The 14,421-nt window shown below is 45.9% G+C and overlaps 1 protein-coding gene across 6 annotated transcripts in view; it reads left to right on the top strand.

Annotated features, from left to right (window-relative positions):
* The window catches only part of CTPS2 (CTP synthase 2), a 150,205-nt gene that overhangs the window by 99,202 nt on the left and 36,582 nt on the right, over nt 1-14,421 (top strand). For all 6 annotated transcript variants that reach the window (XM_028482647.2, XM_028482649.2, XM_024115282.2 and 3 more), the window contains one exon: nt 6,167-6,263. In XM_028482647.2, coding sequence (XP_028338448.1) covers nt 6,167-6,263 — 97 coding nt within the window. The remainder of the gene's footprint in view (nt 1-6,166; nt 6,264-14,421) is intronic.

Raw genomic sequence — 14,421 nt, 5'->3', positions numbered from 1 at the left:
TCCTCCAGCTTTCTTTTGATTTCCATTTGCATGGAATATCTTTTTCCATCCCCTCACTTTCAGTCTGTATGTGTCCCTAGGTCTAAAGTGGGTCCCTTGTAGACAGCATATATACAGGTCTTGTTTCTGTATCCATTCAGCCAGTCTGTGTCTTTTGGTGGGAGCATTTAATCCATTTACATTTAAGGTAGTTATCGATATGTATGTTCCTATGACCATTTTCTTAATTGTTTTGGGTTTGTTATTGTAGGTCTTTTCCTTCTCTTGTGTTTCCTGGCTAGAGAAGTTCCTTTAGCATTTGTTGTAAAGCTGGTTTGGTGGTGCTGAATTTTCTCAGCTTTTGCTTGTTTGTAGAGGACTATAATCTCTTCAAATATTTTCTCAGTCCCTTTCTTTTTCTCGTCTTCTTCTTGGACCCCTATAATTAGAATGTTGGTGTGTTTAATGTTGTCCCATAGGTCTCTGAGACTGTCCTCAGTTCTTTTCATTCTTTTTTCTTTCTTCTGCTCTGCGGTAGTTATTTCCACTATTTTGTCTTCCAGGTCACCTATCTGTTCTTCTGCCTCAGTTATTCTGCTATTGATCCCTTCTAGAGAATTTTTAATTTCATTCATTGTGTTGTTCATCATTGTTTGTTTGCTCTTTAGTTTTTCTAGGTCCTTGTTAAACGTTTCTTGTATTTTCTCCATTCTGGTTCCAAGTTTTTGGATCATCTTTACTCTCATTACTCTGAATTCTTTTTCAGGTAGGCTGCCTATTTCCTCTTCATTTGTTTGGTCTGGTGGGTTTTTACCTTGCTCCTTCGTCTGCTTTGTGTTTCTTTGTCTTCTCATTTTGCTTAACTTACTGTGTTTGGGGTCTCCTTTTCACAGGCTGCACGTTCATATTTCCCATTGTTTTTGGTGTCTGCCCCCAGTGGCTAAGGTTGGTTCAGTGGGTTGTGTAAGCTTCCTGGTGGAGGGGACTAGTGCCTGTGTTCTGGTGGATGAGGCTGGATCTTGTCTTTCTGGTGGGCAGGTCCGCGTCTGGTGGTGTGTTTTGGGGTGTCTGTGACCTTATTATGATTTTGGGCAGCCTCTCTGCTAGTGGCTGGGTTTGTGTTTCTGTCTTGCTAGTTGTTTGGCATGGGGCATCCAGCACTGTAGCTTGCTGGTCATTGAGTGAAGCTGGGTCTTGGAGTTGAGATGGAGACCTCTGGGAGATTTTTGCCATCTGATATTACGTGGACCTGGGAGGTCTCTGGTGGACCAATATCCTGAACTTGGCTCTCCCACCTCAGAGGCACAGGCCTGACACCCGTCCGGAGTACCAAGATCCTGTCATCCATATGGCTCAGAATAAAAGGGTGAAAAAAAGAAAGAAAGAAAGAAAAAAATAAGTAAAATAAAATAAAATAATTAAAATAAAAAATTAGAAAAATTATTAAAAATAAAAAAATTGAAAAGTAATAAAATAGAAGGAAAGAAAGAAAGAAGAGAGCAACCAAACCAAAAAACAAATCCACGAATGATAGGAAGGCCTAAAAACTATACTAAAAAAACCCAAAAAACAAAAAAAAAAAGGGCAGACAGATCCCTACCTCTGGGAGATTTTTGCCATCTGATATTACGTGGACCTGGGAGGTCTCTGGTGGACCAATATCCTGAACTTGGCTCTCCCACCTCAGAGGCACAGGCCTGACACCCGGCCGGAGTACCAAGATCCTGTCATCCACATGGCTCAGAATAAAAGGGTGAAAAAAAGAAAGAAAGAGAAAAGAAGGTAAAATAATATAAAATAAAGTAAAATAAAATAAAGATATTAAAATAAAAAATAGTTATTAAAAATTTTTTAAAGTAATTAAAAAAAGAACAAAAAGAAAGAAAGAAGAGAGCAACGAAACCAAAAAACAAATCCACCAATGATAACAAGTGCTAAAAACTATACTTAAACCAACAACAACAACAAGAAAAAAATGGACAGACAGAACCCTAGGACAAATGGTAAAAGCAAAGGTATACAGACAAAATCACACACAGAAGCATACACATACACACTGATCAAAAGAGAAAAAAGGGAAAAAAATATATATCATTGCAGCTTTGGATTTGGCCCCGCCTCTGCGTGTAGGTCGCCTGAGGGCGTCTGTTCTTCGCTCAGACAGGATGGTGTTAAAGGAGCAGGTGATTCGGGGGCTCTGGCTCACTCAGACCTGGGAGAGGGAGGGGTACGGATGCGGGGCGAGCCTGCGGCAGCAGAGGCCCACGTGACGTTGCACCAGCCTGAGGCGCGCCATGCGTTCTCCCAGGGAAGTTGTCCCTGGATCCCGGGACCCTGGCAGTGGCGGGCTCCACAGGCTCCCGGGAGGGGAGGTGTGGACAGTGACCTGTGCTTGTTCACGGGCTTCTTGGTGGTGGCAGCAGCAGCCTTAGTGTCTCATGCCCGTCTCTGGTGTCCACGCTGATAGACGCAGCTTGCGCCCGCCTCTGGAGCTCGTTTAGGCGGTGCTCTGAATCCCCTTTCCTTGCGCCCCCATAAACAATGTCCTCTTGCCCCTTCGGCAGCTCCAGACTTCTCCCGGACTCTCTCCCGGCTAGCCGTGGTGCATTAACCCCTTCAGGCTGTGTTCACGCCGCCAACCCCAGTCCTCTCCCTGTGATCCAACCGAAGCCCGAGCCTCGGCTCCCAGCCCCCGCCCGCCCCGGCGGGTGAGCAGACAAGCCTCTCGGGCTGGTGAGTGCCGGTCGGCACCGATCCTCTGTGCGGGCATCTCTCCGCTTTGCCCTGCGCACCCCTGTTGCTGTGCTCTCCTCCGTGGTTCTGAAGCTTCCCCCCGTCCACCCGCCGTTTCTGTCGGTGAAGGGGCTTCTAGTATGTGGAAACCTTTCCTCCTTCACGGCTCCCTCCGAGAGGTGCACGTCCCTTCCCTATTCTTTTGTCTCTGTTTTTTCTTTTTTCTTTTCCCTGCCCAGGTACGTGGGGAGTTTCTTGCCTTTTGGGAGGTCTGAGGTCTTCTGCTGGCGTTCAGTAGGTGTTCTGTAGGGGTTGTTCCACATGTAGATGTATTTCTGATGTATTTGTGGGGAGGAAGTTGATCTCCACGTCTTACTCTTCTGCCGTCTTGAAGGTCTTCCTGGCCTGGACGTTCTTCCACTGAGTGTGTGACGGGCATCCCTGGATGAAGCCCCCTGTCAGTTCTTGATCTGCTTTTCTCCTTTCACTACTGTTCAGGGCATCATTCAGAGTTGGAAAGCTACTTCCATCTGCTCCCCCTTCTTTTGTCTAACGTTTTCTTTGCCTCTCCAGTGGTTTCTATGGGAGCATATTTTAATTGGAGGGTCACCGTGGCAGTTACACCTTGGGATTTCTTTCTGTGCTGTCATATCAGGAGAAGGTCTTATTTATTGCTATTGAAAACAGCAGGGATAATGTGAACTAATACCCTAGTGGAAGGCCTACACAATATATTTCACTATTTGGGCCTTCAGTTTGTATTTTCATTAACGTAATTATGTGTTCAACAATTCCAAAAAAAAAAAAAGCCAACAATTCCAAAAGGCCTATAATGAAAAAATTTAGTAATCCTCACCTCCTGTCTACCACACTCAACTGTTATAGCTGTTTCTCCTGATATTTACCTTCATGTTTCTAAATAATGTTATCATATTGCTCTTTCAGGAATTTCCAGACTTCCCTTTATGTTGGAGGAGTATTTAAGGTCCTTAGGCAGCCCTGTGCCCACTGCATTTAGCTTTCAGAAATATTTCTTTTGGAAATATTTTCTGGCCTTGTGTTTGTCAGATTGAACCCAAGTAAGCAGTAAGGGAGGATTCCTGTGTTTAGTTGGGTCATTTGACTTCATTCTCAGTGGTTTATACCAGAACATTCCTTGAATTCCAAACATGCTAATAACTGAACAAACTACATTAAAAGACTCTTCCTGAGTGGAAAAACCCAGTGCCGGAAGTAAGGCTGACTTGAAGCATCACAGTACACTTATAAGAAGAAACCAGGGGAGTTTATTGCTGTGGTCTTCCTAAAGGGTTCAGGTTGTCTTCAACTGAAGCTGTGAATCAACCTAGGACTTCTTACGAGTCTGTGGCAGGTAGTGTAGTCTTATCTGTCCTTTCCTAGAAAATACCCAAGGGGCTGAAAGCTAAACAGCTCAGCTTTCTGAACTGGAAGCTGATGCCCTCTCCTCACCTCACTCCTGTAATACTTAATCTAGCCGTAATTAGCCAACCCAAGAAGATAGGAAAGACATGCCAAGGCCAAGAGCACTTCAGAACTGAGCACTCCATCTGCCAAGGGGTGTAGTCAAGTTTTTTCTCCACCCCTTCCCCTCAGTGACTCTTAGAGTGTACCCGGGCCACGGGGTTCAAATGGCTCAGCAAGTTCTTCTGGAGCACTGATAAGATCATACAAGTTCTTGGAAAATTCCAGTTGTCAAGGATTCCTAGAGAGCAACATATGGCAGTTAGGGTATAGAAAAAAACAAGGAAAGAAAGGTTTTATGAGAGGAAACTTGAGCAATTCCATTAGAACAGGTTAACTCACCCAACTGTAGTCTGTTCTAACAACTTAAAGATGAAATAAAACCATGAGATTGTAGTGAACAGAATTGAGAAAATAGACCATTGGCTAACAAGAACAGACTTTTCATAAAAATCACGTGTCTGCATTTCTGTGAATTAATCCTAAAGATAAATCTGAAATTATTTGGTCTGAGTTCATTCAATCATCCATGCATTCGTTCAGTGCATACCAGATGCCAGTTCCATGTGTGCTAGGGGCTGGGAATGCGATGGTAAAAGCAAAAAGTGCCCCAGCTCTTAGCGATTCACAGTCTAGCGCACAAAGCACTCTACACACAAACGGAGGGGAGCCCGGTGACGGGGAGCGTGTTGATAGAGGACCCCGACTAGGCTATGGCGCCTGGTAATATCAGCTCCTGCGGAAGCTCATATTGGATAGTTGAGCTAAGACCTTAAGGTTAAGGATGGATTAATCTAGGAAAAGAGGGTAGGGGAGTGGGAGATGTTCAAGGTCTCCATGGTGGGAGGAAGGAAGGTGCACTTGAGGAACTGAAGGAAGGCTCAGCGAGCAGAGCTCAGGGTAGGAGGGGAAAGTCATGGGAAGTGAGGCTGAAGGGCTAGGTTGGGCCAGTACCAGGTAGTCAAGGATTTCAAGCAGGAGGAACACCACGACCACTCTGCCTGCAGTGCGCAGGGTTGGGGGGACGCGTGAATGTGGGGCGTGTCTAGTTGGTGAGCTCTGGCTGCAGTCGGGTGAGGGGCTGTGGTGGGAGCTGTGGATGGATGCAGGAAGTCTGGAGCCGGTAAGTGGATAGGACTTGACACATTGGAGATGAGGGAGAGGGAGAGATCCAGGCTGGCCCTTAGGTTTCTACCTATGGAATGTGGTAGAATGGATTATATGTATATATATTTTTTTTCATAAGAGCAACCCTTCTAGGGGGCTTCCCTGGTAGTCCAGTGGTTAAAGACTCCATGCTTCTACTGCAGGGGGCACAGGTTTGATTCCTGGTTGGGGAACTAAGATCCTACATGCCGCATGGCACAGCCAAAAAAAAAAAAAGGAATCCTTCTAAATGATTTTCTGCAAATAAGTACAGTTGGCTCTCCGTATCCATGGGTTCGGCATCCGCAGATACCGATAGCTGACTGTATTATGCCATTTTATATAAGGGATTGGAGCATCCAAGGATTTTGTTATCCACAGGGGTCCTGGAACCTGTCCCCTGGATACTGAGAGACGACTGTACTTTTGGTATCCTTTTCCAAAACGGACAGATTTGCTTATGGAAGATCTTTAGGGAATGGAGTGGGCCAAAACGGAAGGTCCCAGAAGGTCAGAACTTGAAGTGTGAACATTGCCTGGAACTGACACTCTGAGTAATGACAGGAGGGAGGTTATAAAGATGCTCCTGATAAATTTTGTACCTGTGATTTGAATGAAAGATGAGAAGCAGAGATGAAAAGGCAGCATACTGTGAGGAGTGTATAAAAGCGTGACTGTGTTTGAATAGGAAAATTGGAAGGAACGATCCGATTTTCTTGTTTAAGGAACACCCTTACCCAGTGAGCATCCCCTACAAGTAAAGCTTGAAATGTGGGAAATTACGTTTTTACAAGATGGCAAAACCGGACTTGTTTTGTTTTCTAAGGTGATTGATATGCCGGAACACAACCCTGGCAATTTGGGAGGAACGATGAGGCTGGGAATAAGAAGAACTGTTTTCAAAACTGAAAATTCAATATTAAGTAAGTTTCTCAGACCATTTGTTTTTTAACATGGCAGGCATCATTTGCATGGCTGTGCCTGGCCACAGCTCTCCTGGAGCTCTCCCGTCCCGTCCCTCTCGCCCCTTCCCTGCCTCTGCACTCGATGATCCTCCTGCTTCCCCATTCCTCTCCCTGAAAGGGTTGGTAGAATACACATGGATGCCCCTTCTCATTTGCCCTCCACCACACCCTGGCCAGTGGGCTGCTTTGTGCTTTACCGGTGCTCCTGGGGATGACCCTGCACCAGGACAGCCCTGATTCCAGCTCAGTTCTTTCCAATCCACTGTTTTCTCCACTGCATCGAAACCAGTTCCCTGTTTAACTGTTTCATGTCTGACTGCTGTGAGCCACTAATTTTTGAACTTCTTGAGAAGGGGGCCAGTTATGTCTCAGAAGTCTATTTCTCTGTTCCCCGAGTAGCTCCAGCATGGGGTAAGGAAAATATGAGTGCTTCACTGTCTGATATTTGCTGATCTTCTACTCCCGATAAGGTTATTCTAATTTCTGTGGAACTTTTTTCCATAGATTAACATATGATATGAAAATAACTTAATGTAACCCCAAAGCCCTTAATTCAATTTGATAAATATATCTCAGGGCCTGCTCTGCGCCATATGCACTGTGCTCGATTCTGGAGATACAGCAGTGGCCAGGACAGAGGCCAGCGCTGCTCGCCTTCCCACCTCCGCCCCCCACCCCGCCCGTCCCCGGGCCGGATGCAGAGGAGGGAACCCAGGTATCTCGGGCGTCCAGCATCGTTCCTGTCAAGTTATAAGAACACCTTAGAAAAATGCCTTCTTCACTCAAAGAAGAATAAGACTAGAAATATGAGGTTCTCCTTTAAGGCTGATAAACAGCTTCTACGGAATATAAAGCTTCCTAGCAAGAAGGAAATTTAAAAAGGAAAAGTTTTAAAGTGCACATATTTCCCTACTCTCTCTGGGTGAGAAGCCAGTGTTCTTTAAGTGACTTTTTTCTTTAAGAATATAAGAATTTTTTCTCTTTGTGGGTATTAGCAGCAATTCTTTGTCTTTCACGTGTTTCTAAATACTCTGAAACTTTGTTCAAATAGTGTTCTAAGAGGCAAAAATGGTTAGTGAGAAATTTCATCTTTTAAAATTGTATCTGCTGTAAAAGATTCAGTTATAATCGTACTAAGCTTTTTAAAAAGAGCATTGTGTTCAATATATTTAAAATTTTTACCTGTCTTGATGGAAATAAGACTGATTTAGGATTTGTTTTTCTTTACAGTAGACATAAAAGTAGCATTGATGATTTTTATGAATCTTAAACATAACACCAAAGTTTGCTGCTTAATTAGCATCTTTTGCCTGCCTTGAAAAAAATTTTAAACAGCTCTATTAAGATGTAATTTACATACCATACAATTCATCTGTTAAAAGTGTACAACTCACAGAGTTATGCAACCATCACCACAGTCAAGTTTTGAACATTTTTATCACCTCAAAAAGAAACCCTGTTCCCTTTAGCTATCACCACCACCCCCTCTGGCCCTAAGCCCATTACCTTAATCTATAGTTTTACCTATTCTGGATATTTCATATAGATAGAATGGTATGTTCTCTGGCATTTGTGTTTGGCTTCTTTCCTTTAGCATAATGTTTAATCGTATGTGTACATTATAGCATGTGTCAGTACTCCATTCCTTTTTTTTCTAAACTTTTTAAGTTTTCATGGTCTTTTCTAAACTTTATCTATCAACCTTAGTTGGTTTTTTTTGGCCACACCACGTGGCATGAGGGATCTTAGTTTCCCGACTGGGGATTGAACCCCGGGCCCACTGCAGCGGAAGCATGGAGTCTTAACCACGGGTCCACCAGGGAGGTCCCTATCATCCTTAGTTTTTATATAGTCTGTTATAGTAGCAAACTTTTTCATGTATTTAGTCTTCATGTCTATTATTTGGACATATATTTAATTGAGTTAAGGAACCATAATATACTGATTCATTTCTATTTGTTAAGCATTTCAGGATGTTTCTGTCATTTTGTTAGAAAAATGCTGATGTGAACATTTTGACCCAGTGTTCTTTTGTTCTTTTGATTGTTTCTTTAGGATAGATTTCCAGGAGTCAGACTATTATGTCAAAGGGTGTGAACACTTTTATAACTGATAATTCTGCTGGATTGTTTGAAAGAAAATGTGAACCAGTTCATAATGAAGTTAACTGTACTGTCGTGTCCGTGCTTTCTCTAGTCTTTTTGCTAATATTTTAATTATTTTTCTTCTTGTTCTATTAACAAGAACAAAAAGGGCCTTGTATTATTGTACTTTAATTTGCATTTCTTTTCATTTCTACAAAGTGGAAATTTCCTCTTTCCAGATGTTGGTTTACTTGGTTGTATACCACCCATGTCTGAAGTCTCCACCAGCACTTAATATGGGAAGAGAGAGATATACCAGCCCAGAGTCTCTTACCTAGATGGTCTAAAGCAAGGGTTGGTAAGCTTTTTCTGTAAGGGGCCAGATAGTAAATATTTTCAATTTTGGAGCCATGTGGTCTTTGATGCAACTACTCAACTCTGTGTTGTAGCGTGAAAGCAGCCATAGGCAAATATGCAAGTGAATGAGCATGGTTGTGTTCCAATGAACCTTTATTTATGGACACTGAAATGTGAATTTCATGTAATTTTCATGCATCATGAAACATTATTTTTCTTTTTCTTTTTTTTAACCATCTGAAAATGTAAAAACCATTCTTAGTTCGAGAGCTGAACAAAGACGGGGGAATCCTGTTCTGCCTTGGGGTTGCCACGGCTTACACAACCCCCGTCTAAACAAAAGAAGCACAGGCTGAACGAAGCACGAGGCCAAGGCTGCAAGGCTGCTACCCTCCTGGGGCGCGTTCAAGGACATCTCCCCGCTTGTCCACTTGCCTGCCTAAATACCCTATTTAGTGACAGAATAAGGCCAAGACGGCTTTCAGAAGCCATTTGGTCCAGCCTTTGTACTGTTCACCTGAGCAAGCGGAGGGCCCACAGGTGGAACAGCTCACCCTGGGTGGGCGGGGAGACAGGCCTCGGCTGCTCTTCTCGCATTGTTTTTAGTCTTCTACTGGAACACATGGCCCTGGCTCCACAGCCCACCGTTACGAACACTCTCCAAAACGTGACTCTTTAAACACACATTTCAGGATTGTGAAACTTGTCAAACGCTTCAGATGTGTATATTTTATTGCATGTAAATTATACCTCAGTTTAAAAACCACACACATTTTATCTGGGAATGTAGAAGGTAGGACTTGTCTACTCATAGTGATACCATTACTTGGTTGATTAACTCAGTAGATGACTTTTGAAAAGCAGGGGGATATGGTACAAAGCAGTTAAGTCTTTTTTTCTTTTAACATCTTTATTGGAGTATAATTGCTTTACAGTGGTGTGTTAGTTTCTGCTGTATAACAAAGTGAGTCAGTTATACATATGTTCCCATATCTCTTCCCTCTTGCGTCTCCCTCCCTCCCACCCTCCCTATCCCACCCCTCTAGATGGACACAAAGCACCGAGCTGATCTCCCTGTGCTATGCGGCTGCTTCCCACTAGCTAGCTATTTTACATTAGCAGTTAAGTCTTAAAATGGGGTGCTTTGAAGAGTGAGAAATCTAGATTGAGGTGTGGCTAGAGATGGAGGGGGTCAGGCTCAGGTGAGAGGGGAGCCAAGGAGAGCACCGAGGAACTTCGGTATGAGAGGGTTTTAAGACTTCAGAAGCTTTATTGTTTTGCTCGTGGCTCTCAACTGAATTGAGAGGTGGGAACATACTGAAGTACAAAGCAATACAGACAAGGTTCAGAGTTCATTCAGGGGACAGCTGACAGCTTGCTGGACAGTGTGTCCAAAATATTATAGGTCCCTGGCTTAATTTTTTTGGTCAGGTCCCAAGTATGTTGCTAAGACATCCAGGAACAGAAGCCTGTTTTGTCTGTGCCAAGTGTGGTCTTTAAACCAAACTGCCACCAGCAGCAGGAACACATTATTGGGACCATTCAAGCAGCGTGTTTGAATACTGCACAGTCTGGTGTGGGTGTGCGCTGGTAGGAACGCTAGAGTAAACCCAGTTTAAAGCAGTCCCAAACTGTGTGTGCAATCCGCGTGCCTCTGCCCTCCAAACTAGCACCCTTGCCTTTAGAATCAGAGGAATGAGCAGGGCTGGAAGCCGGGAGGGTGCGGAGGAGGCACTCGGGGAAGCAGAGGAGGGAGAGGGCCAGCCCCTGAGCACCGTGGGGCTGGGCCGTGGGGTCGTTAAAGGCGAGTGGATGCTGTTTTGCCCTCCAGGGGTGTCCGGTCCAGTGGTGGACGCAGCATGACGTATTGGAAGGAATTAGGAGCCCCCTGCTGTGCAGTGCGCACAGCTGGAGACCAGGTCCTGGTGATTTCCCATCAGAGTTCTGACGTGACCCTCATCCTCAGGGCAGACGACATGGGGGCAGTGAGTTGATGCTGGCAGACGTCAGCTGGCAGAGGAGGCTGGGAAGAGCTCCTCAGGGTGACGCCAGCTGCTAGTGAGTGTGGCAGAGTCCTGGCTGCAGGAGGCCAGCGAAGCTGTCTGGACGCGGCAGGCGAAAATTGAATAGTTTAGGAAAAGACTTAATTCCTTTTGAGGACCTTGTCTGCATTTCCTCATAATAAGGAGAAGGACTTGACTGAAAGGCTTGGTTCTGCTTTACAGTAAGAGAAAGAGGTTTTTGTTTTGAGAGAACAGAGGCAAGAGGCCAATTAGGAAGGTACTGAGTGAGTCCCTGTATTAAGGATCTGGGTAAAATTTATGGCATTGGAAATGCAGAGTGGTTTAATCTCAAATTTGAAAGAACTGAAAGACATGCGGATAAGGGGAAGAAATTTTCAGGCTAGAAAAACTGCTTGTGCTTTCTTATCTCTTATCCAAGCATTGATAGACAAAAACAGCTTCTAGTTCCCCGTGTGATTAGATTGTTAGGAAGTTTGAGGAAAAAACCACGCCACGCAATAAACCTTGGCTGGGTTAATGAGGTGATTTATAAAACAGTTTGAAAGAGATCACCAGGGAGTTAGGGACCCAGAAGGTCCGTGCCACGGTAACATGTTGTGCTAAGACAGGAGTTTGAAAGGAACGTGGTAGGCCTCGGGAGAGGAGTGGGCCAGCCTCCCCGTGGACAGCCCACACTGGGGGCCACTTTCTCCCCGGCTGCTTCTTGCCTTTTGCTGGGGCTTTCCCAGCAAAGTGTATTCGTGGATATGGGGGCTCACAGGTCTGGGACATAGCTCCTTTAATTGTAAGGGGTTAAAGCATTTATGTCCCCCTTACTGGACCAGCTCTGTCCTGAGCACTTCACCTGTGGGAACTCGGGAAGTGGTTACAACCCAGCCCCTGGAGTCACACTGCCCCATCCCCAGCTCTCAGTCGCTGGCTGTGTAGCTGCTCACCCTCAGTTCTGCATCTAGAAAATGGACATCAGAAGAGCTGCTACCTTGTGGGGGCCTTGTGAGGGCTAAATCAGCTATGCACGTGGGTCCTCAGAACAGCGCCTGGCACAGGAAAGCACTATTCCAGTGCAATGCTATGATCGTGAATGGGGAGGGTTTATTGTATTGACCTGTGATTCTCTCAGAGCTCGGGGTAAACTTCAGTCAGTGGCCTGTGTTAAGAATGGGCTCTCACGGGGCCAGGGGGTGGGGAGGAGAGGTGAGCCGAGGGGTGGGGGGCAGGCAGCCCATTTGTCTTGCAGGTTCTCTCAAGCCCCTCCCTTCTGTTTTCCTGGCTCCCCAACCTGCTAATATGGTCTAGCAGAAGAATGCAGAAAATCTAAGAAAAGAGTTTAAAAAAGTACGATGAGAATACTAAAAGGGGGGGGTGCGTGGGTGGGAATAAAAGGAGATACAAGCAATGGAAAAGCATGTGACCCTGCAGTGTAGAGTTAAAGGGAAGGACTAGCATTTTTAAACTAGAAAATTAACATTTTCGTAATAGAAAATTGAGATAAAAGCAGAGCATGAAAAATAAAACTAGGGTAAGGGGAGGAGTTTAGATACTTAAAAGAAATGAGATGTTTTCTAAAAATTAAAGGAATGATCTGCTAAAATCCAAAAGTAAAAAATGGAGAAGGAGAAAGATACCGGACCGTGCACTTTCTAAGTATCGGTCACTAGGACACGATGGGCATCTTTTCAGTTATGCCTGTCAACACCCCTGGCACCCAGCCGCATTTTGCATGCGAGAACCATGTCGCAGCATGGCGAGGTCACTTGTTAGAAAGTCACTGAGCTGATTTCAGAGCCCGAACTCCTGACCACTTCACTCTGCCAAATGGCTGGACCTTAATCAAAGAGGGGACAAAAACCCCCAAACAGCTCCCAGAGCTGAGCCTCCTCGCACTGAGAGCCCCAAGACAGGCTTCCGCAGGTTTCAGGAGTAGTGTCTTGTGGAGGAGAACAGGGAGTGAAGAGCCCACCCCTGGCTTCTGAAAGCCAGTTGAAATTGGGTGCTTGGCTTGAGGAAGGACACTGAATCAACCTTGGACTGAGCAGCTGGGCCAGTAGGCCACGGTTGGGAATGTGAACGAGTTACACAGCCAAGTGTGAGAAATGCCATGGCTTAAGCTCAACAATCAATGGCAGTTACAGTGGGCCTCAGAGTTAGAGAGGCCATAGGGAATGGTGGGGCCTGGGGCAAATTGACAAGCACTTGACCCATCAAAGGAGTAACTGCTACCTCTGATAGTTGCATGGAGGACTGTGGATTCACTGTTGCCAGTCTTCTAAATTTTTTTTTTTTTCCTTGCGGTACATGGGCCTCTCACTGTTGTGGCCTCTCCCGTTGCGGAGCACAGGCTCCGGACGCGCAGACTCAGTGGCCACGGCTCACGGGCCCAGCCGCTCCGCGGCATGTGGGATCTTCCCGGACCGGGGCACGAACCCGTGTCCCCTGCATCGGCAGGTGGACTCAACCACTGTGCCACCAGGGAAGCCCCAGTCTTCTAAATTTTTAAGAGAATCTGGAAATCCAGAGTTTTATGAGAAATCTTCTGATTTTTAGATGTTGGCAACTTATTTAAAAATTAAAAACTGTGTGTCTGCCGACACTGTGCAAGCCAAATACACCAAAAATCTGCACTCTGGGCAGCCTCTTGGGATCTCTAGACAAACACCAGCAAATCCTTGCACATACAAAGAGAGCTCTAGCTCCTATAATACCTAATTAGTACGGGGCAAGGTTCTGGGCAGCCTTAAAACTGAGTCAAATTAAGACACTGGTACAGCAGTTAAAAGGTATTTGTGCAAAAGCACAGCAGGTATTCTGAGAGAGAGGTAATGAAGCCCATCAGGTAGTGATTTTAGCTTTATTGCACACTACGGGTGATTTCTTCTGGCCCCCTGGAAATAGGAAATGTGGAGGCCCGGTGAAAGGTAAGGATCGGGAGGGATTGAGGCAAGATGGCGGAAGAGTAAGACGCGGAGATCACCTTCCTCCTCACAGATACATCAGAAATACAGCTACACGTGGAACTTCTCCTATAGAACACCCACCGAACGCTGGCAGAAGACCTCAGACCTCACAAAAGGCAAGAAACTCCCCACGTACCTGGGTAGGGCAAAAGAAAAAAGAAAAAACAGAGACAAAGAATAGGGACGGGACCTGCACCAGTGGGAGGGAGCCGTGAAGGAGGAAAGGTTTCCACACACGAGAAGCCCCTTCGTGGGCGGAGACTGCGGGTGGCGGAGGAGGAAGCTCCGGAGCCTCGGAGGCGAGCGCAGTAACAGGGTGCGGAGGGCAAAGCGGAGAGATTCCCGCACAGAGAATCGGTGCCGAGCGGCACTCACCAGCCCGAGAGGCTTGTCTGCTCACCCGCCGGGGCGGGCGGGGGCTGGGAGCTGAGGCTCGGGCTTCGGTTGGATCCCAGGGAAAGGTCTGGAGTAGGCAGAGTAAAAACAGCCTGAAGGGGCCAGTGCGCCACGGCTAGCCGGGAGGGAGTCCGGTTGAAGTCTGGAGCTGCCGAAGAGGCAAGAGACCTTTTCTTGCCTCTTTGCTTCCTGGTGCGCGAGAAGAGGGGTTTAAGCGCGCCGCTTAAAGGAGCTCCAGAAACGGGCGCGGAGCTACCGAAGAGACAAGAGACTTTTTTTTTGCCTTTTTGTCTCCTGGTGC

Source organism: Physeter macrocephalus, chromosome 21 (assembly GCF_002837175.3).
Source record: "Physeter macrocephalus isolate SW-GA chromosome 21, ASM283717v5, whole genome shotgun sequence".
Classification (NCBI taxonomy): Eukaryota; Metazoa; Chordata; class Mammalia; order Artiodactyla; family Physeteridae; genus Physeter; species Physeter macrocephalus.
This window is presented reverse-complemented; position numbering and strand designations above follow the sequence as displayed.